Source organism: Mixophyes fleayi, chromosome 5, assembly GCF_038048845.1.
Source record: "Mixophyes fleayi isolate aMixFle1 chromosome 5, aMixFle1.hap1, whole genome shotgun sequence".
Classification (NCBI taxonomy): domain Eukaryota; kingdom Metazoa; phylum Chordata; class Amphibia; order Anura; family Limnodynastidae; genus Mixophyes; species Mixophyes fleayi.
This window is the reverse complement of record NC_134406.1, coordinates 11225977-11250315: the sequence shown is the minus strand read 5'-3', so window position 1 is coordinate 11250315 and position 24339 is coordinate 11225977. Positions and strand designations below refer to the sequence as shown.

The window sequence follows — 24339 nt, the reverse complement described above, 5'->3', positions numbered from 1 at the left end:
GTCTGGCATGCGTGCTGGGGGTTGCCAACCCCTGACCTAGAGTATTCCTTATTTCCTTAAACTACAGTTGATGAAGAGTTGTCATTGGCTGAGATGCCTGTAAGTCAAGTAGGTGATTTGTCTTTGGTTTGATTAAATAAATATAAATATTCAAAAACAAGAGTGGGCGCGAGTAACCTTTATGTTTTTGTTCCTGGCCTTAATGACACTTGCATTAGTTGTTACTAGAGCCTTACTCAACTTACTATACAAGGTTTGTTAGTGTATTATCATCTATCATTTATATAGCGCAACCAATTTCACAGCACAGACACACCAATTAACCTACCAGTATGTTTTTGGAGAGTGGTAGGAAACTGGAGCACCCGGAGGAAACCCACACAAACATGGGGAGAACATACAAACTCCACACAGATAAGGCCATTGTCGGGAATCAAATTCATGACCCCAGTGCTGTGAGGCTGAAGTGCTAACCACTTTGTCACTGGCTGCCTGTGTATGTCAAGTAATGTCGAGAACTTATATATGATGGCTGAATTCGAAGTAAAGGAAATCTTTTCAATTCAAATATTGTCTATATAAGCTGCCAAAAATATATTTTTCTGATTTATGCTCTAAGCCAGAGGTGCACAACCTGTGGACCAGAACCCCAAGATGAGATCACAGAATCTATTACTGTAGTCATTCTGTTGCTAGATCTTCTGTGCCAGGCCTGGACAGCTGGTGGCTCTGCCGGTGTTGGGAAACTACAAGCTCCAGCATGCTTTGCCAGCCGATAGCTGGTAGGGTAGGCTCTGACTTGTAGATTCACAACACCTGGAGAGCCAAAGGCTTTCCATCCCTGTGCTATACATTCTATTGGGAACCACCTCTTTTGGATCATGATACAATGTCTCACTGACACTTGAGGTTCCAGCTAAAAAGAAATAGAGTATCACTGCACTAGGTCTAATCTTCCACAGTGCATGTAAACATCTGCTAAGTGAAAGGCATTATATCGACCAGGTAAATTAATCATTTTCCAGATTAAAAAGGCACATTACAAAAGACATATATATATATATATATATATATATATATATACATACAAGTTAACCCATGCATGATACTCATGCATTCTAGTCAAATCAAGATACTTAAGGTCTTAAAAAGGTTCTTGTCATGCATTTGGGCCTAGCCCAGGCCTCCTCAGGGGAAGATCGTTACTTCCCGACGCAAGCGCCCTTTTTAATGTGTGTTCATGAGGTAAAATTACCTCACGAAAATGAGTTTGACCCCTCAACTCGTAAATTTAGCCTTTACTACCCCTCCCACGGGGGGAAGGGGGGATGATGGAAGTTAACTGACTTAACTATTCTAATTTTTTTGTCAAATAATGTCAGTATACCAAGTTTCAGGTCAATTGGATGAGCCCTTTCTGAGAAAATAGTTTTTTACACACACACACACACTAACGCACGCCTTTACACATGTGTGCTCATGAGGTAAAATTACCTCACGAAAATGAGTTTGAGCCCTACCAAATTCCAGCCCTTTTTGAATTTTTTTTCCCACACACACTAAGAATTTAGTAGCTCAGTGTATAACTCTGCCCAGCAGGTGGCGCTGCAACTTGGTTTTTTTTTCCACACACACACAGACAGACAGACGCTGCTAAGCATTTATATATTAGATATATATATATATATATATATATATATATATATACATACACTCACACTCACACTCACACATTCACATGCATAAACAGTTGGTCAAGTCAGCGATTCAAGATTTTCATTAAAACTTTATCAGTAATTACATTTATAGTAAAGGTAAGTGAGTTGAAGGATGCAATTTGGTTATATTGTTTAGCATACATGAAATGATGAAATATTGTGAATAAAATGTCAAACTTATTAAGAGGAGAACAGGGGGCATGCTTTCAAAAGATACAATATTTATTAAAGGGCAAAAAGACCTATTGACGGCATTAATGGGAGTATTCGCCAGCGATATTCTTAGAATACAGCATTTTTAAATGCAGTAAATAAAAAAAAAAAAGACAATTATTTTTAAACTACTGGGATTGCTCAAGCATGCACACAATTAAGGATACTAAGCTAATTGTCAGTATTGCCGGCACATCTGAGTATCGCTCAGATGCCTTGGCGATATTTCTTTGATAAATGCCGACGATTAGACTTTTTTTTTTTTTATATTGCTGCGCTATGATAAATAATTCTGCTTATTGATGGGATCTGGGACATATCAATAAATAAAGCCTTGTTATGGGCATCCCGACCCTTTTTTTACTACCTGTATGTTTCAGGTTCGTTCTCCACCCTCTTGTCTTTCAGGTTATTTCCTGCATAATTTATTGGACCGTTCTTACCTCTAGATTGGGTTGAGTGAGGTTTGGCCTGGCAGATTCATTGTACTTTTATTCAGACACGGTAACCTAGTCTCTTGCCTTTATCTACCTCCTCTGTTCTGATGCACGGTCCAGCTTTTGATTCAGTATAAAAGCTCTTTCAGTCAGTGTAACAGTTGAGACGCTGTTAATCCATTAAAGTACAGGTTGCTTATTTTCCACAAAACAGCTGTTGAAAACATATCTCCATATCCAGTTAGATCTTATCACTGTTAATGTTCATTTGAGCCGTAGTAATGTAAATTAATACATGTTTCTGTTGGTCTGATGAAGACGTGCTTGTGTAGTCTAGTTCCTTAGGAAGTAAACCTAAAAGGCAGAAAGAGTTTGTCTTAAACTGCAAAACAGATTCTTTGAACATATGGGTTTTATCTTTTTGAGAAAAACAACAACGGAATGTGTTTGGCTTCTATGAATACACCATTTCGCCGGAAGGAGTTTGACTCTTGTTGGGAATAAGTTATATAGGATGGGTAGGGAGTTTTTGTTCATGACAAGCCATAGTTCGGGAAAAACTAAAAACCCTACAACAATCAGGTGACAAATTGCAGCTGGGGACTTCCGTGTTTGAAACCTACCCATGGTTAATTTTACAACCCAGTAAAACATATTTTACTCATGGTTCAAGCTGCTAATTCACCTCAGGGATAATTCTCCAGCCAGAAAGCTTAGAGTTGGAGCTGTATTTTGACTTTAATCCTCTTCTGTTTTTTGAGAAAACTAAATATGTTTTATAGAGAAATAAACATTGAAATGAAAACAATAGTTGAATAAGGCCAGGATATAGCGAAGTGTGCAATGCCATGGTCCAAAGTGGTCTGCTATTCTTGCCTCAAATAAAACGGAGATATGAAATGTTGTAGAGACCATACTTTCATACAGAATCAGAACTAGCAATCTGTGGGCCCCGGTGTAGGGAGGCGGGAACTGGGGCTCCCAACCCTCTGCTTCTGCATTGCAGCGGGCCCCATTATCTCCATGCGCCCCACACCTGCTGCACCAATGGTAGTATCGGCACTGCTTGCATACTCTCCCGGAAAGTTTTGAGACTCCCACATTTCTCTTTGAGAATCCTGGGAGAGAAGACCACCCTCCTGCACTTAGGGTAATGGGCAGGGTGAATGCGATTTGCTTAAAATCAAGCATTCATTGCCCCCCCCCCTCTACACAATGACGTTAATTACAGCATTGCAAGTGTGTGTTGGGTGGAGTCATGATAACGTGAAACGCGTCACAACGACCCTGCACTTGCAACTTGGACCACCCCAGCCATTACTATTTAGCCCGCCCCCCCCTCCACTCCACCCCCTCCACTCCACCCCCCCCACAAACATTTTCTATAGTAACATTACCATTTCGTCTTAAAGAGCATAGAAGGACCCCTTTGCACACATATATAAAGCCAGTACATTACTGAAATATTTGATATCTAATAAAATGTATCGTCTTTTCTCTGTATTAGAAAAAGCAGAAACCGCTTACCTGGGTGGTTATGTCCTAAGGTGCATCAGGTAAACTTTGCTGCTAGCCAAACACATCTATGTATGTCACGCTTGGTATAGTCTAGGCCAGTGATGGGCAACAAGAAACCCTTTAGTGGCCACACATCAACCTTAATCTCAGTATTAAGTTAAACCAACACTTGATTTTAAGACAGAGACACCTATAATGTAATAACATATTAGCAGCATTTTAAACAAGCTATAGCAAACATAGCTGACAACCAAGCATGAGGGAGCTGGGGGTCGCAGGTGGAGGCTCGGAGGGCCGTCTGTTGGCCATCTCTGATCTGAGCAGACCTTGATGCACTGCAGTCTTTATGGGCTGTGCAACATGGAAAAAGTGAAACTTTAAAGATAATCATAAAAACACTTTATGACCACCCCTTAATTAATCTAAGCTTTTTCATGACAGAATATTGTGCAATTTAGCTAAATTAATTAACCCTTCGAATGAGAGGACATTGATAATGTATCTATTATATGTGTGTTTTTTTTGTCTAACAAGTATTTTACTGCACTGTTGAAAGGGCGCCTAAGAATGCGCTTTCCCCAGGGCCAGATTAAGGGAATGGAGGCCCCTGGGCTAAGGGGGCTTCCATTCCCCCGTGAGGGCCCCCCCGTGATCTGAGCTGACCGCCCCCCACCCCCCAGGCACTTACCTCCTTCCCCGGCGTGCTGTACGCTCTTTACTGAGGAGATCTCGTGAGAGTGAGACTCACGAGATCTCCTCAGTAAGGAGACTACAGCTCGCCGGGGAAGGACCGCAGTGAATGTGCTCAGCAGCACTGATCGCACCGGGGGCGCCCCCGCCCCCGACTGATCAATACTGCTGCTGAGCACTTTCAAGGGCCCCCTGGATGCCATAGGCCCCTGGGCTGTAGCCCAGTTAGCCCTATGTTAATCCGGCCCTGGCTTTCCCTCAGAAGTGCAATAAAAGGATTTAAAAGGGCTTCCTGTTAAACGTATAGGACAAGACCGATCTCCGAGGAAAAATAGTCCTTTTGTAACGAGATGAGGAAAGACATGTAACTGTAACCTGTTCCCCTTCTATCTCTTTTAATTTCTTTTCAAATCTTTTTTTTTTTTTTTGTGTTAATGCAGAGGCAGTTAGGCACCTAATCTGTACTTGTCGGGGGAACACCCCCAATCCATCCAACTCCTCAGAGGCTGGTACAATCATCACTATATTGACCCACAAATCTATTTGTGTGAAGCCAGCAGTCTGTTTATTCCGAAACACACAATCTTGCAAAAGAGCATTTGCTGCATGTATTAGGTTGATTTTATATTACTGCTCATGTCAGAGATAGAAAATCACTTATCACAGCAACTTATCAATAAAATATGAGCAATACTCGCCCGCCTTGTTGATACTTTCAAGGAGCGGTAAGGGTTAACTTACCACTCCGCCGGTCCCTCTCTCCCTGAATGTCCGGGAGATTCCTGAATTGTGAGTAAGTCTCCCAGATGGGAGAGCAGGCTATTCTCCTGGGGCCTCCGTGACATGATTTGCAGTGAATAGTGTCATTTTGGCCCACCAACTGCATTGAATTACCATAATTGCTCTGCAGGGGATGGTGCCAATTTAAATGACATGCGGAACCCCTCCCCCTCCGCATTTACAGTTCACCTCCCCCTCGGGGATCTCCCAGAGGGGATAAAATAAAAGTTTCCATGTATGTCCACATGACAGTCATTTTACGCATGCTCAGTGGAATTGAAAGCCTTAGTATGTAATGTCTGGGGACACCGGCCTGCAGTAAGGTTCATACATTTTTAAACAGAGCTACAGTTCAAAGTAAAGGTAAAACTGAACAATATATTTCACCTTCATGCTTTATATATGAAAATATTAATATTGAACTTTATTGGTCCTTTAATAAACTTGCATTTTGTTCCTAGTACAACAACAAAGCCTTATAAGATATAGGAGTTTATTGGGGAGTGGAAAATCTGACAACACTATTTCTAGAGTAGAAGCTATTGTTCATTTTTTTTTTTGATCAGCAGATTTGGTGCTTACAGTGGGACTGAAGACTCCTTTCTTCATCATCACCATCATCATCATCATCTTCATCACCATTTATTTATACAGCACCACTAATTCTTCAGCGCTGTACAGAAAATATATGTCACTCACATCAGCCCTTGCCCCTTTGGCGCTTACAGTATAAATTCCTTAACACACACACACACACACTATGGAACTCATGACTCCAGTGCTGTGAGCTACCGTTCTTTCCCCACAAGCCTTGGGCTATTTGTCCAGGAAAGCTTACAAGTAACAGGTCCCATTGGAACATTTGTTTAGAGATTTCACACTTATAGACGCACATGAGTGACCGCCAAATCTTTAGTATAGCTCAAGCCTAGCAAAATCTAGTTATGGGGAGCTATTCAGCTCATTGTAGATTCCACTAATGAAGATTTTGAGACTGTGGGAGAGTCTAGTGTTTCTGCATTTTCCCACCAATGAAATGGGTTGGCCATTCATTCTTTAACAGTCGTGTTACAGAAGACCTTCATATAATGTAAGTGCTCTTGAGTGACAGAACGTTTGAATGTCGTATATCAACCAAGTAGCATAAAGCATTGGATTCCATTGATTGGAAAAGCAAAACCTTGTGGTCCCAGTATAAATAGGAGATTTAGACGTGGTCCTTGAGTAGGGAAAATCATGGGGCTTATTATGTGACTATTAAATATAGATCTGAATGCAGTACAATGTGTACAGTAGATTTAAGTGTAGTTATTCGTTCTTTAAATTCTAGTTTTTCAGTAATACATTTCCGTGAGGTTCTTTGCTTTTAACTATATTAAAAAAAAGTAGAAATTTGAATATTCAAATGACACTTGGAAAGCTGTGGGTGGTCTGTGCTCACTTGGTGCCTTCGCGTTTCCCATGTTGTTAATTAAGTCTAACGCCACTTCAGATGCTTGTGATATGTTAATTGAGGGCAATTAGTAATCCCTGTTTCACTTGATTTTTCTCTCCTCAAACTTTTTCCCCCCTATTTGTCCTATAGATCCAATGTTCTTCAAGCCCCATTAGATACTTAATGTTAAGTTCCCTAATGTGTCTTTGAGGTCTACGCATACACAAGTAGGATTATCTTGGTTACTGCCGAGATATGTACTGTACGTTTATATGCTGCTAGTATGCACAGCGGTAGGCATGATAAATTATAAGAAGCACTAGAGAAGTCAAAAGCTTCTTCTTGTGTTCAAGAGATCTGACATTGCAATCATTCCTTTATAATTGTCTTGGCAGGAAGCAAGAACACTTTACATAAAATGAATGTCACTGCAAACCTTAAGATTTGACTAACAAGATGCTCGAGACTTTCACAGAAGAATTTAATAAATCATTGCATTAAGAATAATGCTAAATGAAGCCCCCAAAATTCTGTTCACTGAAATCTGAACAAATTTAAGCACAAAATTTGCGATTAGTGGACAAACTAATTTGTTTTAAATCTTCCTGCAAATTGTGATTTGTTTCTGTATGCTCAGATTAGGTGGATCTAAACTCAAATTCTCTATCCTCCTATTAGCCATTAACAATCTGGGTGAGCAGTGGTGGGGGGGGGGGGGGAGTTGTTGCTTTTGAGTGTTTTATTGTTGTCTTTTTAGTAAGTTTTGTTTTTAATTTGTTTCCTTTTGTTAGTTTTTCTTTTCATGTATTTTAATGTTAATTCATTTTCTTTAAAGATTTTATATAAGTTTGTATGTGTATTAAAAACAATAACATGGGGTGCAGGACCAGATTTAATTCTGGAATTAAACGTGGTATAATGATGCCTTGATTCAAGAAATTATTTTCAAAAAAGTGCACTTGATAAATAAACCTTACCATGTATATAATATTGACAGAAATAAAGAAATATTAACAAACATGCACTCTCTATAAAGAATACTTGCCTACTTTCAAAACCTCCCTTCTGGGAAATGCACAAGGGGAGGTCATGTGAAAAGACATTAGGGGGGCGTGGCGCCAAAAATAACGGTATATTGTCCCCATCCCCAGTGGCGAAACGTCATGATTGTGTTATCGTGTAGCAAGAGTTGGGCCAGAATTGTGCAAATTCAACAAACCTTAAGGGTGACCTTTTTCACGCTATAATTTTTGCTACCTGTGTGTAGAGTTAGTGCTCTAGGACATCCTGTGTTCCTCTGTCGAATACTTCCAGCAGTGATGGTTGATAGCCAAATGAGTGGTTGGTTTTCAATTTTTCTGTGGAATTGTTGTGAACATGGAAATGACTGAGAACCTAGTTTGCACTTCACAATTATCATCAGATGCAATTTCAGTCAAAGAACTATGATCATATACATCAACGTCACCCTCATTAATATCAGTAAGATCAACAGCACTAGATGTACAGTTTACATATTTATGTCTGGTTTGGGGGACTTTGATTCCTTATGTTGCATCAGGGTCAACATTCTGAGCTTTGTTCCCTGGTAACCTCTAATGACCATTTCACACTTGATTACCACCGTTTTATCCATTTTACTCTGTTTTTTGGTAATGAACAGCTAGCAGCCATGGCAATATCTTCCATTGTACTATTAGTTTTACTTAACCTATGACAAATGACTCTCCTTACCAGTATGTTTGTTTTTTTCAATTTCATTGAGGGCTAGAAGGGGAAAGTTGGGACTCTCAGATATGGTTGCCAAGGCAGAAAGTTATTTTCTTCTTATAATCCGCTGAATGGCAGCTGTATTCAGGTGAAGAGGGAACAGTCTCCCCTTCACTAATACTTGAGGAAACTGCACAATATGTTGTCTTATAATTTTATGTTTTGAGGCTGTGTCGCTGGAAACTGCAAACACATATTTGTTCGCTTTGTATAATGCAAATCTTTGTCAATTATTACTTTTTTAAAAAATTATTAATTATTAACTAAAATTAATTTATTAATTATTAACTAATAATTAATTAAGTTGATTGAGGATGCAATGTAATATTTTCCTCTGCTCCCGTACCACTAGTTTTAGCATCAGTCTTTTTTTGTACTATGTACTTAGCTATATGGGAATGTCTAAGCATATTTGCCCTTTTCCATGTGCTTGTTGTGAGTCACTTGTGGTAATTGTTATCAGTTATTGCTGCTTCTGATTGGTTCTCCCACTAACACCACCCTCCTCTGCATCTCACAACATCAGTTTTCGGCCAGGGCTGTGAGTGGAACTAAGGAACAGTAGTGATAATGGCTATATGGAGCATTCCCTGGGACTCTGGGTAGGGTGCAACTTTAAGAAAAGATTGTTACATTTTTATTTGTACGTTTCTTCATGTTAAGTCAGCATTTTTTATAAAGAATCTGACAGTCGATACAATAAACTCTCTTCTGAGGTTTACAAATACAGTGTTTCAATTAATTGGGAAGGAAAGACTAGAAGACTAGAAGATTAGTAATATTGACCTGTCCAAAAAAGATGTTTTTGCTTTGCCAGTCCGTATGTTGTAGGAAATTCATCAGTTATGATGCTGGTGCATTGCCTATCTATGTGTATACTTACATGGAACATGGGACTATGAGTGTGATTTGACTGGGTCCCAGACAATTACAATAAGGAATTAGGTCTCTTTTTCCCCATGTCTACCCATTGCGGTCATATATTTTAATCACCAGGTGCGTCTGTATTGCTCAAATGTCATCCCTGTATTTTAACTTTGATTAACGGAGCAAGTTGGTGAATATTGTATGGATTTATTGATTGATGGTTAGCACAACTGCAATGTGCGTTTGTTTGAGAGATTCATGGTGCCAGCCAAAGTAATGAGCTATTGTCGGGAGAAGCCCTTGGGGTTGAGGATGGGGAACTGCTGAAGAAATAGACACAGACTAGGATGTGTCTGCAATGCTGGACTAAATGCAGACTAGATTTGGCAAGATGGCATCCATGGCGTGGCATCCCATTGTGGTATGTGACCTCTGCATGGCAGTCCAATGAGGGCCACCGTGTTAATGTATGTGTTAGTGGGTGGATGCTTGGATGTGTCTGCTTCCACCTCCACTTGTGATGTGGACCTGTGGCATAGCCGCATGGAAGAAGATGCATCTATACTCTGATGTTGCACTGCCAGTACCGGTAATAGAAGAGATCCGCAACCTGATTTGAAACCAGGACTTTACCCTAGCGCTGGTAAGACTCTTCCCTATACAGTGTAGAATAGTTAATTAAACCTTAGGGGAAGTGCATTTTTGATGCATCATGTCTCAATAGACTGTGCTGCTTTGGTGTCAAATTGTTAGTGTTATTCTTAACTGTTACAATAGGCTTTACTAAGTTCTTGCCGTTTGTATAAGTTTTTATGGTATAGAAATTCACCTATCACTGTGTTGTAAAAAGACACCAGATGCTAGTGTGTTAGTGGGTATGTGTACACTTAAATAACACATGGCACTCATGAGAAGTATGGGGGGGAAATACAAAGAAGAATGGAGACAGATTTATTTTTGTGCCAAACCTTGTAAAAAAAATAAAACCCAGTTAGTTATTAAAGTAATTCTATCGTTTTCAAATAAGCATTGCATAGGCGATTGTATTGTGTTTCCAACGCACAAAGTGATTTATTTTAGCAGATGTAAATAGTTAACAGTTCAATACATTATTATATTATGATACAGTACAGTACAGCCAATACCAAAAGATACATACATACCGCTGCTCTACCACGGGCAACAGTGAACAGTAGTTCACCCTTGAACACTGTGGTCAGAGTAGACTGAAGACTGGGAGCGCAGCTATGATCATATATACATTCAGTGTTACAGAGAGAACAATGCAGATGATGTGGCTTGCTTCTATAGGTCCAGACTTCAGGAAGGTTCAGAGGGTTGCAGATCATAGGCTGGTTCAATCTAAGAAATCCAAAGGTGGGGGTCATCTCTCCAGGGGATGAGCTCTGTTCTTCCCGCCAAAACTCCAATTACAACCAGTCCATTTTACAGTCAGCATCATATTAAAGGTTTATTGCCTAACATCAATAGCTAGAGTATGTAATGTGCGATCTCTTCGCCGAATGCACCGGACAGCTGCTGATGTAAAGGGGATTAATATAATATCAGACATGACACCTTTCCTTTAACCTGAACCTTTAATAACACTGAAGTGTACATATAATCATAATATATAAACTAATAATAAACTAAATACTATCTGCTCATAAATTACTGTGTAACGGAACCAATATGAATATGAATTATAGAAATAACTAAATGTTGTAATGCGAGTGTGTACGTGCGTATTTTACCGTGCGATAGCCATATGCCACGTGTAGCGTGGCATACTGAGTGCAATCGGCCAATAAAACAATATTAACCAATATACTTTCGTTCATCCAATTATACGACTTCGACATAGTATAGTAAGCATTGTGTTGCCTGGATATTTGAACACTTAAATGAGTAAGATATGAGTGTACAGTGGTAGACAAATCTATTGGACTTCAAGTGGTATATTTGGTAAACTGCGGGTTTGAGAAAGTGGAGCTGTTGCCTATAGCAACCTATCAGATTCTAGTTATTATTTATTTAGTACATTCTACAAAATGACAGCTAGAATCAGATTGGTTGCTATAGGCAACATTTCCACTTTTTCAAACCCACAGTTTAGTAAATATACCGCCAATAGTTTGTGGGTCACCCAATCATATAGGGCTAACTAAGTAGTTTGTAAAATGCCAAAGGGAATATCACGAGATACTGCTGTCTACCAAGTGTGTAGAGGTGAAGATTAGAAAAGTCAGAGGCCACAGATAAGTCAGTTATCAAGTTACTGTCACAATTTCCCCTAAAATGACTGTCAGAGGGGCTGTAATCTCATTTTCTAAGGCTATAGACCTGTGACATGTTGATATTTGCTGATTGACGTTTTTACATTCCCTGTACTGTGGGGTTATTGGGGGTGCATAAATTATTTGGTTAGCTTTGGGCACGTCTTAACAGATTCACAAATTAAATTGCTAATCGCTGATTTATTTTCTGAAATGATTCTCCTAACTCTGATGAGAAATTAGGCTGATGTCATTTTAAGATGAATCACTCTGGTATCTTAGTCTAACCACAAGTGTTGAATGTTTACAACGTATTCTTTCATCATATTCACAACCTACTTTTTCGAATGTTGTCTTCGCAACCTCAGGGACCTTAATTCTATTAATTTCTTGTAAGTAATAGGGACATTTCTGATTTACAAGGAATGTATAGATGTGCACCAGTGGTCAGTGTCTTCTGAATTTGTCATAGATGCTTTTCTGAGTACCATTATTTGTTGTCAGATGTTTCAGATAAACTACATTCTAATAACCATTGGCTATCACCAATGTGTAAGCAAGTTGTGAATATATGTTCAGGAAACTACCGAATTTCTGGTAGTTCTCCCACACCCCTGAGAGGTCTAGGAGAACCCCCCTCCCCTCATCCACTTGATAAATTTACATTTTACATTTGGCAAATATGATGCTTTACTTTAAGGCATAGTTGCCTATTCTCCCGGGATGTCCGGGAGACTCCCGAATATTTGGGAGCCCTCCCGAACTCCTGGGGGCAGGGCAACCCCTAGCATCATGCCCCCGTTCTTTGGTGAATTGTGTGTGGGTGGGGCTAAACACGTCATCCTGGCCACACCTCCTGCTGTGATAGGCTGAAATTGACAACGTTTAACGCGGCGCGGCCTCACAACGCAATTTGCGTGACCACGTCCCCATGACGGAGCCCCTTCCCGGACAGCTTGATGCCAATGTTGGCAAGTACGCTGTAAGGGGACCCTGCATCTTCCACTATTCTAATATTTGTGACTTCTTGCTTATTGCCACATCTGAGCATTCTGATGATTTTATTGGCTACAAGTTGTTCTATCCACACCCACTTAGAAACTGTACATAGCCAGACAAGCAAGAGATTGATCGCAAAAGGTGGTCTAACTCTTGTCATATACACTTTCAATAAAAGAAAAAGTTAATACAAAAATTATTAATATGTTTTCAGGAATGGACTTTTTGAGCAAGTGTTTGGACAGTGCGTAAGCACCCGTTCAGAGGTGTTTAAATGTGCCATAAAATTGCCCCTGAGTGATACTAGCTTTGGAATAAGATTTTTGAGTGCCCTTGATAATGCTATCTTAGGAATAATAGTATCATTACTTCTGTACCAGAATTGTGTGTGTGATTGCATTAGTATCTGGGGGAGTTTGTTATTTTCAATGAACCTTTCCTGAGTCTTAACCCCATAGTGTATTTGAATTACCACCTTTTCTGCAGTGTTACATTATACCAGGAATTTTGTGGAATGCACAGAATCTATTTAAGGTAATGCTTAGAGTCTTTACAAGACTTATACAACTGTATCTATTTATCCACTTGTTCTGATGAGATCTAATAAGACAGAAACAGATCTTGCTATATTGATATTGATATAGAACTACAATTATTGTTTATCCTACAAAAAGAAAGGTTTGGAGGAATTTGCAGAGTACATATCGACCTAAATTTGTTATAACTGAGGAATAAAGTCTAGAAAATAATTATTAGTCTATGTACTAAAGGTCAAATTGTTTTTCCATGCATATTTTTAAATTATATAATCTGTAGTAAGCAATTCCAGAGATCATGGAATAAAAAGCATTCACACTAATGATAACATGTCTAAAATTGGTGAATATTTTTATAAAGTGGTCATCTTCAGCTAGTGTCCATCTATGCACCTTATGTGATCTTGGCTGTCCTACATAGGTATTTGTCTGTGAATGTTCTAGACATGTTGTAAATACAGATAATCCAGTTTAAAAAAAAAAATGGACACCGGGAAAAATTTGTGTAAGAACCAGATATGATAAAATGAGGGTAAAGTCTAAAAAACAATAAAGTTCTAGTAAATTTAAGCGGAAAAACCCACAAGTCAATTGGACCAAAGAGATTTATTTTGTTAAAATTGCTCCAGCATGTAAATGCATAGACATGGTGGACTTCCATTGGGGAAAAAATTATACAGTAAAATTAAATGTTAGAATAAAATCTAATTTTCCGTATATTGTATTTTGTAGGTTTTGCATGGAGGTAAACTACGGTTCTTTACACCTAACTAATAAACTACTCTACAGTACTATTTATTATTACAATATTGTCTGGGTACAATTTTTATTGTAATATTCAGGATAATGGGGTTGCACTATTGTATGTGTACACAGTGCTTATGTCTCCTTTGAAATCTCTTGACACATAGTAGAAATTATATCTTGCTTTATCCTACCATCCAAACTGGTAAATGGAGTTTAATTTTCTTTTTAAAGAAATGATGTCTGCTGTGAGAATGTGTTATCCCAAATAGATGCCAACCTTCCATATGCTGAAAATGAAAATAAAAAAGTTTTGGGCGGAATTAAGTAAGATAAAATAGAAAGCTATGGTGTGATAAACTCCCAATTTGGATGTGTTCAGTGCTGGAGATTCTCTCTCCTGCTCCAATGGGCGATTCTTCAGTCTGCCAATGGGGTGTTGGAGCCCTTCCCTGTGAACCTTATATTAATATGAATGGTAAGACCACCAACAAAGGGCACCGACAACCCTGCTGTCAGTTTGAAATAGACCTGCTCTGCATTGGACCGTTGCAGCCATTGAGGGACATGCCGTATTGGTTAATCACAATATCGTAGTTAATTATGATGTTGGATTTTAACATGTATAACATAATTTCACCAAAGACGACATTATTTATTATGGATGGAATTTTAGTGAACTTTGCAAGAATCATTCTGTTTGTTAGAATCTGATTGATGTGGGTCACAGGACATTGTAGCATTATATTAATAAGTCCCTATAGGTTTTACAGTCTAATTTATTAAAACGTATTCCCTATCTATAATGAACGTAAATGTGCAGATTCCATAGGTTCACACACTTTCCTGGAGGTATGTTCATATTGTAATATCCCAGTTTGTTTTGTCAACATGGCATTAAAATTTAGTCCACCTTCCTTTCGAATTAAGGGACAGATATCTAACACAGCATGATAAATGCAGTAATTATCCTAATGCACAATATAGATATAAATTACATGTAGTCCAGGAGATAACATTCTAACAATGTCCTCCTTCGAAAGGTAGCTGCCCCTTAGTTAATACAGACTCTGCTCCACTACTCACAATGGTTGTCACAATATACTGCCGTCCACTGTCCCTAGATGCAATAAAGTAAAATCTTCATCTACTATACTCTTACAAGATTCATAGCTAACATCTGGGGGTAAATGTATCAAGCGGAGGGTTTTCCACTGGGTTTGTTCTAACTATCATTTATTAAGTACATGCTACAAAATGATAGCTAGAATCTGATTGGTTGCTATAGGCAACATCTCCACTTTTCAAACCCGCCAGAAAACTCTCAGCTTGATACATTTACCCCCTAGAGTTGGTTTCATTGTGAAGGTCTCCAGTCAAACCATTTCCAGGTTGACCCCTAAGCATTTGTTGTTTTCCTTTATATTTTCAAACCTAAAAGTTGCAGCCTACTACAGAATAAAATTGTGCTACAACTCTATTACCTAGTGTAGAGCAAGTTGAGAATCTGATTCTCATCAGTCCATAGAGTGTTTTATATTACTGGGAAAGGAGTAGCTGGATTGTATATTCAGTGTTATATGAATATAGAAAATATTGAATCTTTACTGTGGTGATTATTTTTTTTTTTTTTTTTTGCTTTGAGTTTAAACATTTTACTCCCGGTTGGAGCTGAAGAAGCCGAGGTTGGTTATGGCACAATACGTTGTCTGTGCGGGGAGTGCTCAGGTGACCTAATAGATAGAGGTGGGTACAGTGAATTGCCACCCCCCTGACAAAATTTGAGTAGATACAGCTCTAGCTTACCTATCATCTAGCCCCCGCCCCACCCCCCAAGCAAGGTGTAGAGGGGATCAGGCTGGGGGCAGGGACCTCAGATTGGCAGGGGCCACCAGGAATTACTTCACCTCTGGTCCCCATAGTGGGGGATCTATTATGGGTGCAGTCACTGAGTCTTACCTGTTATATCATAAGTTGCACATGTGGGCGGACTGTCTGATGACTGTCTGTATTTGGTGAAATTTTCTTAGGTGTATTTTTTTAAATGTAACTATACTGAACCATTCGTAATTTTAATCCCGGTTGATCTAATTTGAATGTCAAGTAAGCTGAATAAAATGCTTGAAATAAGCATTTTATGTGTGTGTGTGTGTCTGTACATACGTACGTGTGTATGTATGTATATGTATGTGTGTATATATATATATATATATATATATTTAATATATGTGTGTGTGTGTCTGTGTGTACTGAATATATTCATCATGCTCTCTTACTCTCTTGCAGTAATCTGCCATGTGATTGGAGAGGTGCTTCTCTAGCTAAGCAGGCAGAGTTTGAGTGACAGATTTGTTGACTTGTTTTGCATGAATGCTCTGTGTTGATTGGTTGATTCATAAACCAGATGAGGGACAGTAATATAATGGGAACCAAAATATCTGCAAATGTTTATGTAGTATGATGTAAAGATAACACTGAACATTGTACTTTACCTCTTTAGTTTATATCTGAAAATCACATTTTTTTTTGGGGGGGGGGGTTTAGTTGCCTTTTAAAGTCCATCATTTAATGCCCAGTAGTGTATTAGCAGTGTGCAAAAAGCGATGTTTAGCTTAAGGCTCAATTCATGTAGGCTGCTTCTTTGTGTGTATAGATGTCTAAAACCCATGACCTGCAGTTAGTAGACCACTTCAATGGCTGGTGCTTGGTGTGACCTGAATTGTACATCTTGTACACAAAAGAAGGAAATCACGTAGAAGGAGTTTAGGTAATTCTTTCATTTTACTCTAACAAATAGAAATATATATAGCACTATAAGAAGCTATGATCCTCTTGGTCAAAGTACAGTTTCCTTTGTTTGCACATCCCAACAGACATGCACATCGCTATTCATACCATAGTCCTTAAAATTAAAAGCTTCATGGTAACTGGGGAAAAAGAGTAATTAATGGGGCATGACCTTGCTCTCTACTACTTTATAATCAATAACACGTGAAGCTGTCTACATTAATGATAGTCGGATGGGTCCACAGCTTCTAACTTTCTAATTAGCTACAGAGAAAATGGTAACAGAAGGATTATAGTTGATGAATTAATGCCTTACAGGATATCATGAAGGATATCATTACTGAACTATGCTGTGCCAGGATTGGTTGTGCAGAAGCACTGTAGGAAAACAACATATAATGATTAAAGTTGCCTTTGTGTACAGTATGCTTATTATTTGACATTTTTTTCTTATAAATAAAGTTAATTCAAATAAAAAAAAATACTTTTAAGGAATGATCTGTATTGCAAAAAATTTTTTTCCCATAAATTATGAATATTAACAGGAGATCTAATAACTAGAACTAAAATTAGTTAACAATGTTAAATTGAAAGCAAAGGAAAACATGCAGCGCCTTCAGTACAAGTTTATCCTATTTCATATGTTGTTTAACACTGCACAGCATGACGATTCCCCGAAGGCCATGCTTGACCTGTCCCTGACTGCTGTCATGGAAAGGAGTTCCTGTGTACATTAAAAGTGAATGTGTCTTCATTTAAACCGTCTATTCACAAGGCAGGGTTGGAGATTGTGAGGCCTGTTGAAGGGTGTCACTGTATGACTTACTGAAAAATGGCCTTTATTATGTCACAGATCAGCTGAAATATGCTCCAAGCAAGACTGACTCACATCCCGAGGAAGGGTTCAAGTCAGGCACACTTGACAGAACTCAAGATACTTCTGAGATCCAACAGCCTCCCTTAATCAAGCACGCAGCGAAAATGATACTAACACTGCTGGACTCTATCACAGGTGACCTGCTCACACACAGCACACATATTATTAACACCTCTTTTTTTTTTGTATGTAAAACCCACTGGAGACTTTATTAACTGTCGAAATATATACTTTCATTTCCTTTTGAATTGTTAGTTTAACAGAAAAAATCGCCAGAATCCCACTATTTCTCTAACACCCAATTCTGTGTTTGTTTTCCGTCAATGGGAATGTATTTTTGTAAAATGTTCTTTAGCAAGGGTAGGCGTGAGTGACTATTTGACCTTTTGAATGTGTTTCCGCAACTGTATAGTGTATGCAGCAAAGTGATACATAGCATTTATAATTTATGATCCTCTATACATACTATGCAGCGGTTTACTGAGAATGTTTAATCCGTTACATCAGCCCCCGACCCAGTAGAGCTTACAGTCTAATTCTCTACAAACACAGAAACATTAGCATCACGTTTGACAGAAGCCAATTAAGCAGCCTGTATAGTTTTGGACTATGGGAAGAAACCAGACTACCCAAAGGAAACCCACACAAACACGGGGAGAACATACAAACACCACACAGATGGATAACAGAGGGCAGGAATTGGCCCAAGGGAATATAAGCGCCCAGGTTCTAAAAGGTAAAGAATTAAGCCCGGCAAGAGTTAATATGACAGGGTTTTTTGCTATGGTTTACCAGCCAATCGGTAAAGGGTTTGAGGATGGCCTGAGCTAGGGAAGGTTTATTAGGATAGGATTAGTTTAGTTTCACTCTCTTACCACTGGAAAATGGGAACTGATTTCATTGTGTTGACTGTATTGTTGTTTGTTCTGCATTTTTCTTCCTGAAGGGTCTTGGTGGTGGAATCAGCAGCCGTAATGACACATTCGAGTGGCGTTTGGGCACACTCCCTTAGTAGAGACACCACCATCTCCCAGACGGGCTCCAGCTATTGAGCCAAAACAGGACTCCACCGCTTAGATATATCCAAATACATTTGGGGTTCCATAATTCTGGTTTTTGGAGTGGCTGATTGGTCGTTCTTTTTACTTGCCACCACTTTAATTTATTTTCATTAACATTTGCAACCTTTCATTCGTCAAACAAGTGTCTTTAACTCTTGGTAAGGGCGCTCAGGTAAAAATTGAAGTGTAAATCAATTGCTAGGTGACTTAAGTTCTCCAGTGCTTTGAGTCACCAATGCTAATCAACATGTCATTCATCAAAGATTTGCAATAGATCAATCTGTACTAAGGGGTTTCCATTTGTATCAAAGCTTTGGTGTGAGGCTTCTAGCTAAAGGCCAACAGTCCCACTTATTGCAGGACTGTCTCAACTTCCAGTGGATAAAAGAGGTGTTGTCTGCCAGATTGAGGTGCAGTCTCAGCCGATATGGTCATGGTTTGGCAGATCTGCGTGTCGTTTGGGTGGATTAGGAATGTAGTCTAATTTGTTTATGTTGGCAGATCCTGGCCAAAGGTTATAAGTAATATTAGTGCTTTATTAAATCTATTCTCAGGCCCTACTAATAGTGTATGTTATGTGATGGATCTTCCCAGAGGAACGGTGATTGCATGAAATTATTTAAATTGTGATTAAATCTGTTTTCCTTGGTCACAATCTTCAAACCTCACTGTAGGAAAGGCCTGTAGACATTTGACAAACCAACCATCCAATTTAAGGATAAGTCATGCTTCTGTATTACAGACCTTTGAGGAAAGCTTATCACGCTTTGGTTTCAAACAACCCATTACATCAGACAAATGACGTGGTAATGGGGACAACATATAGTTTTTGACTATACACAGACTTTATTTTATTTTTTTAAAGTAACATGAATGTTAGATACACTATTGGAGATTGTATCTAAGTAACTAAATCTAGTTTTGATCTTTGGAGTTTTCTTTTGTAAAATATAGGTATGATCATTATTTTTCAAACTAATCCCCAAATATCAAACCATATTTACATTTGTTATTTATGCAGATATACCTTGTTTATTTTAGGTGATTGTTGATCAATCATAAGTCACACGGAACGCTGAACTTGTCACTTAGCCCCGCACATTAAAATATAATAGCGAGCTTAGGGCGGAGCAATTACTTAAATTCATTAAGCGTTAAGGGTTGCTGGATCCTGCCAATTACTGTATGTAAAGAAAATATGCTGCATCAGTATGACTACATCAATATACGTATACATATTATAGCTCAAGAAGCGATTTTTATAAAGCTTTCATAACTCTCGTTGCACCGGATAATGTGTTTTCCTAAAGATAGATTACTGGAAGCTTGGATGTTGTGCCAAGACCAAGATAGACATAAAATGTGAGCAAAGATGTCTTGCAGGGTCCCAGGTAGATAAAGATGACTGGGATCTTAGCAGCAATGCCAAGTCTCAAACAGGGAGGACACTGGGTAGAGATGACTTAAATGGGATTTAATTTATTGCTCTCGGGGATAGACAACCAATACTTTAACTTGTTTGTCTGGTTAGAGATGGAGTCAGCTGTGTTTGTCATGGGTAAAGAGTAGACAGGTAGCCCAAGTGCTGTGCAGTGTACTGGAAAGAGATGAGTGGGTACTTTGTCTGGTCTTGGGTAGAGTTATGTTTTTGAAATGAGGCCATTGCTGTATCACTCATCCTAAGTGTCCTTCTTCCTTTCGTTGTTTTGTACATTGGTGTTTACTCTTGTGCTTACTCCCTGGAGCCCATCACTACTTATTGAACGTATGCAGGACACTATAGGTGTAATTTACATTAGAACCATACCAACAAACCCATCACTAAGCATGGTGCTCTTGGCAGTCTTCAGACATAAAGAATAGAATAATTTATGTATCGAATATGTTCAACATGTTACTCCAAATGTATTGTACTGTTACGTACAAGATGAAAAATATAGCTTGTTTGATGTGTGTGTTGGCACTTGGCATACCAGTTGACTTACATGCTCATTACTGGGATCATGATAATTCCCAGCTTTGGACTTAGCGTTATTAATTCTTAGATCACTATATACTTAATGACCAAGATTATCCCAATTATCAGTTTCAACAGCTATAATTCATGCGTTCACCACCTTTCTACCGTTAAACAGTTAAAGAAATTGAGACCTCACAATTAAATTTCTTTTTTCCTTTTTTTTTTTTTAAAGGGAGTACAATCTGAACAGAACGAATATCCTTTGGATCATTACTTCACCTAATCACAGCCTTTTTTTTTAATTCAAATCCTGGCAGAATTGTAGTTGGTGGTTCTCTGGAGCTTGGTAATTGCATCCAGTATCTGGTCGTTTTGCTGTACACTTAATGGCCTTTGCAATTAAGGGAGAAATGTAGCTTAACCCTTAGGGCTGATCTGTCCAAAACATTCATTGGCATTCTCATTATTCACTCATCAAGTATTCAGAGTTTGTTTTCACAGAGATGTGTTTTATCTGTTGTAGCTTCCTATCTGTTCTTCTTTGTTATACATCTATGTAATATACAGAGTCTTCAAATAAATAGAGATGTATCATTCTTGAATATAGGATTTACTTTCACATTATCTGTATCTTTTCTCAGTTTCCTCTTTCCATTATGAGGTTATCTGAGCCATCTTTAATGCCACGCCATAGAACTCTTTGTCCTCGCATTCAGCAAGGTGGCTCAGTGGTTAGCACTTCTGCCTCATAGCACCGGGGTTATGAGTTCAATTCCCGACCATGGTCTTATCTGTGTGGAGTTTGTATGTTCTTCCCGTGGTTGCTTGGGTTGCCTCTGGCTGCCCCGGATTTCCTCCCACACTCCAAAAACATGCTAGTAGGTTAATTGGCTGCTATCAAATTGACCCTAGTCTGTGTTTCTGTGTATGTTAGGGAATTTAGACTGTATGCTCCAATGGGGCAGGGACTGATGTGGGTGAGTTCTCTGCGCTGCGGAATTAGTGGCATTATATAAATAAATGATGATGATGATTTACAGATGAGCGAAGTTGTAGTGAAATTTCACACAAATTGACTTGCAATTTAAGTTCCAATTTTCAATTCTGTGCATAGCCATTCCTTACTGTATTTGTAAATTCACATTTCGTGGAATTTATAGTCTCTGAGAAGAGTTAGGATGACAACGGAGAATTCATTCTGCCGTGTATTGTGATTGTTGTATGACAGGGAACAATTATATCCAAATTCCACCATCAAAACAAGCAAAATTTCATGCAAAATGTGAAGTGAGGCAATTATTCCCCAGAACAGCTTTTACATTTTTTTTCATCTCTAGTTCATAGTTCTATAATTGATGTAGGTAGTTTACTAAGAGCAAATAGATCTCTAAAACTATATTTTTATTATAAATGTGTACATGAATTTAGTCCATTGTTTAAAACTTCCACATACAAGTTTTTAATAATGTGTTTGTAGAGTATGTAACGCCAGTGCTCTGTATTATGTCTGAGGCATCAGGATTTAAATCCCTGAATACAGTAATAGTAATATTAATTATCTTTATTTGACATGGTAACAGTATTGTTACTTTAGGCAAATGTTTTCCAGAATTGGTCCTCATCTCATCCAGTGGCAGAACTACTATTAGTGCGGCAGGTGTGGTGCACTGGGGTCCTTAGAGATAATGGGGCCCGCTGCACAGGGAACTAGTGAGCTGTGGGCCCCGGTTCCCTCCTTCCTTCTTCCCTGCATTGGGGCCCACAGCTCTCTAGGTCCCCCTCTGATCTCATCAGACATCAAATTTCTTTAATATGTTATTTTGTTGTAGCAAGTATTGTGACAGAACCAGCATAATTATATCATTATGTGTGAATTGTATCATTTGTAAATGGTTGTTTTGTGCTTCTCTATGTCCTATTATGGTTCTAATACATATTATTAAATCATGGACAAACTGCCACTGTTTATCCCATAAATAGTTCTAGTCATATCAAGGAACTTTAGCCAATAGCCTGAATCTCTATTTGCACTGCCTGTTTGAATTGACTGATAACTGGTAAAGGACACTGAAGAAGTGTAGCGGAAATTGCCATCATGAAAAGCGATTCGCACATTTGAACCCAATGGTGTGTAGACTGGTACAGCAGCTGGAGGTAGCAGTGCTGTACAGATCATTTGTTTCTAGTTGTCCACCAACATTGGCACTTACAGGAGTTGGGTCAGAAGTTGTAAAAATATGGTTTGTGTCATATGGTAAAATGACAGGTGTTGACCATTTAAATTGCATGTCCCTCTTCATGTCAAAACCATAGTTTCCTCCCACGTAACCTCTGTTGGAACATTGCATTTAATGGCTTTCATGGAATTCAGCAAAACTGTATCCTATCTGTGTGTTTGTGTGGTATTGTATATTTTCAGCACTAGACAGATGTTTTGACTATAAATCGATAAGCCACATTAATCTAAATGTCCCCTGTTATACTATGGGAGCTTTGGCAACCTTGGCCATGGATCGCTTTCTACAGTATGGTCTTAATGACCTTAGATCAAACCCTAGGGGGTATATTTAATAATCTGCGGGTTTGAAAAAGTGGAGATGTTGCCTGTAGCAACCAACCAGATTCTAGCTATAATTTTATTTAGTACATTCTGCAAAATGAAAAAGTGGATGTTGCCTATAGCAATCAATCAGATTCTAACTGTCAAACCTGCAGATTAGTAAATATACCTCTATGACTCTAGATTGTACAGGTTGTAGCTTCGCAAATCAACAGCTTATACATGACCTAGCAACATTCTTATACTCTTTAGCTTTGGAATCTTGTAGTTTTCTACTCTTTCTGAAATTGTACTGAGCATCTATCATTGTCCACACGGCCTCCAATCCTACTGCAGATATTTCCGGATACATTTTTCATGTTAGTGGCGGTGTTTGTTCTGATATTTCAGGAAGTTCTGTTGTAAATAAGTGTTGTGTTTTGTGATGCATGAGAACACACCTTATTAGTTTACTTATTCCCTAGGGATAAAAAAAATATTAATTCCTATTCAGAGGAACATATTTCTGGGAAATTACATGACCGTCTTTACATTCAACGCCGTGTGGTTTTCAAAGCATTACAACTGTCATCATCGAGACACTGCTAATAGTGTTTCACCATTATTGGGGTTCATCAGTGCAGGAATGAATCTTATGCTGAGTGTATTAAGTTCTATCGACAAAGCCCAACTGAAATAATGAGGTGGGTAAGAGAAGAATTTAAGTTACTCCTTAGGGAAAATAAGCAAATAAGCCAGCTCTTTTCAGGAGAACAGACTTTCAGTAAATGATGTTTAAATGGCATTTCCTAGAAGTGTGCTCTCTTGAACAGGAGTTGTTGATTTGAAGATTTCTGCTTAATCACATGCCTGTCTAAGAAGGTAATGTGGAATCTTGGTAATGATCCAATTTACAGCAGTTCATATTTAACATATGCCTTGACGGCTGCAATGCTAAAGTTCTGTAAAATGTGCTTGTCAGATATTATTCATATATTCAAATGTTGTTGAAATTCAGTCTATAAAAGTACCATGTGTTCACCATTTGGAGTCCTTGTGATATATTTACTAAACTGCGCATTTGAAAATGTGAAGATGTTGCCTATAGCAACCAATCAGATTCTAGCTGTCA

The 24339-nt window shown here is 38.6% G+C and overlaps 1 protein-coding gene across 3 annotated transcripts in view; it reads left to right on the top strand.

Moving 5' to 3' along the window:
- KHDRBS3 (KH RNA binding domain containing, signal transduction associated 3) overlaps window positions 1–24339 on the top strand; it is an 80257-nt gene that overhangs the window by 5668 nt on the left and 50250 nt on the right. For 2 of the 3 annotated variants that reach the window (XR_012692723.1, XM_075211683.1), the window contains exon 2: window positions 17624–17782. The exons of the other annotated variant lie outside the window; for it this stretch is intronic. Coding sequence is in view for 1 of the 2 variants with exons in the window: in XM_075211683.1 (XP_075067784.1) it covers window positions 17624–17782 (159 nt within the window). In the remaining variant the exon portion in view is untranslated. The remainder of the gene's footprint in view (window positions 1–17623; window positions 17783–24339) is intronic. 3 annotated transcript variants of the gene reach the window in all.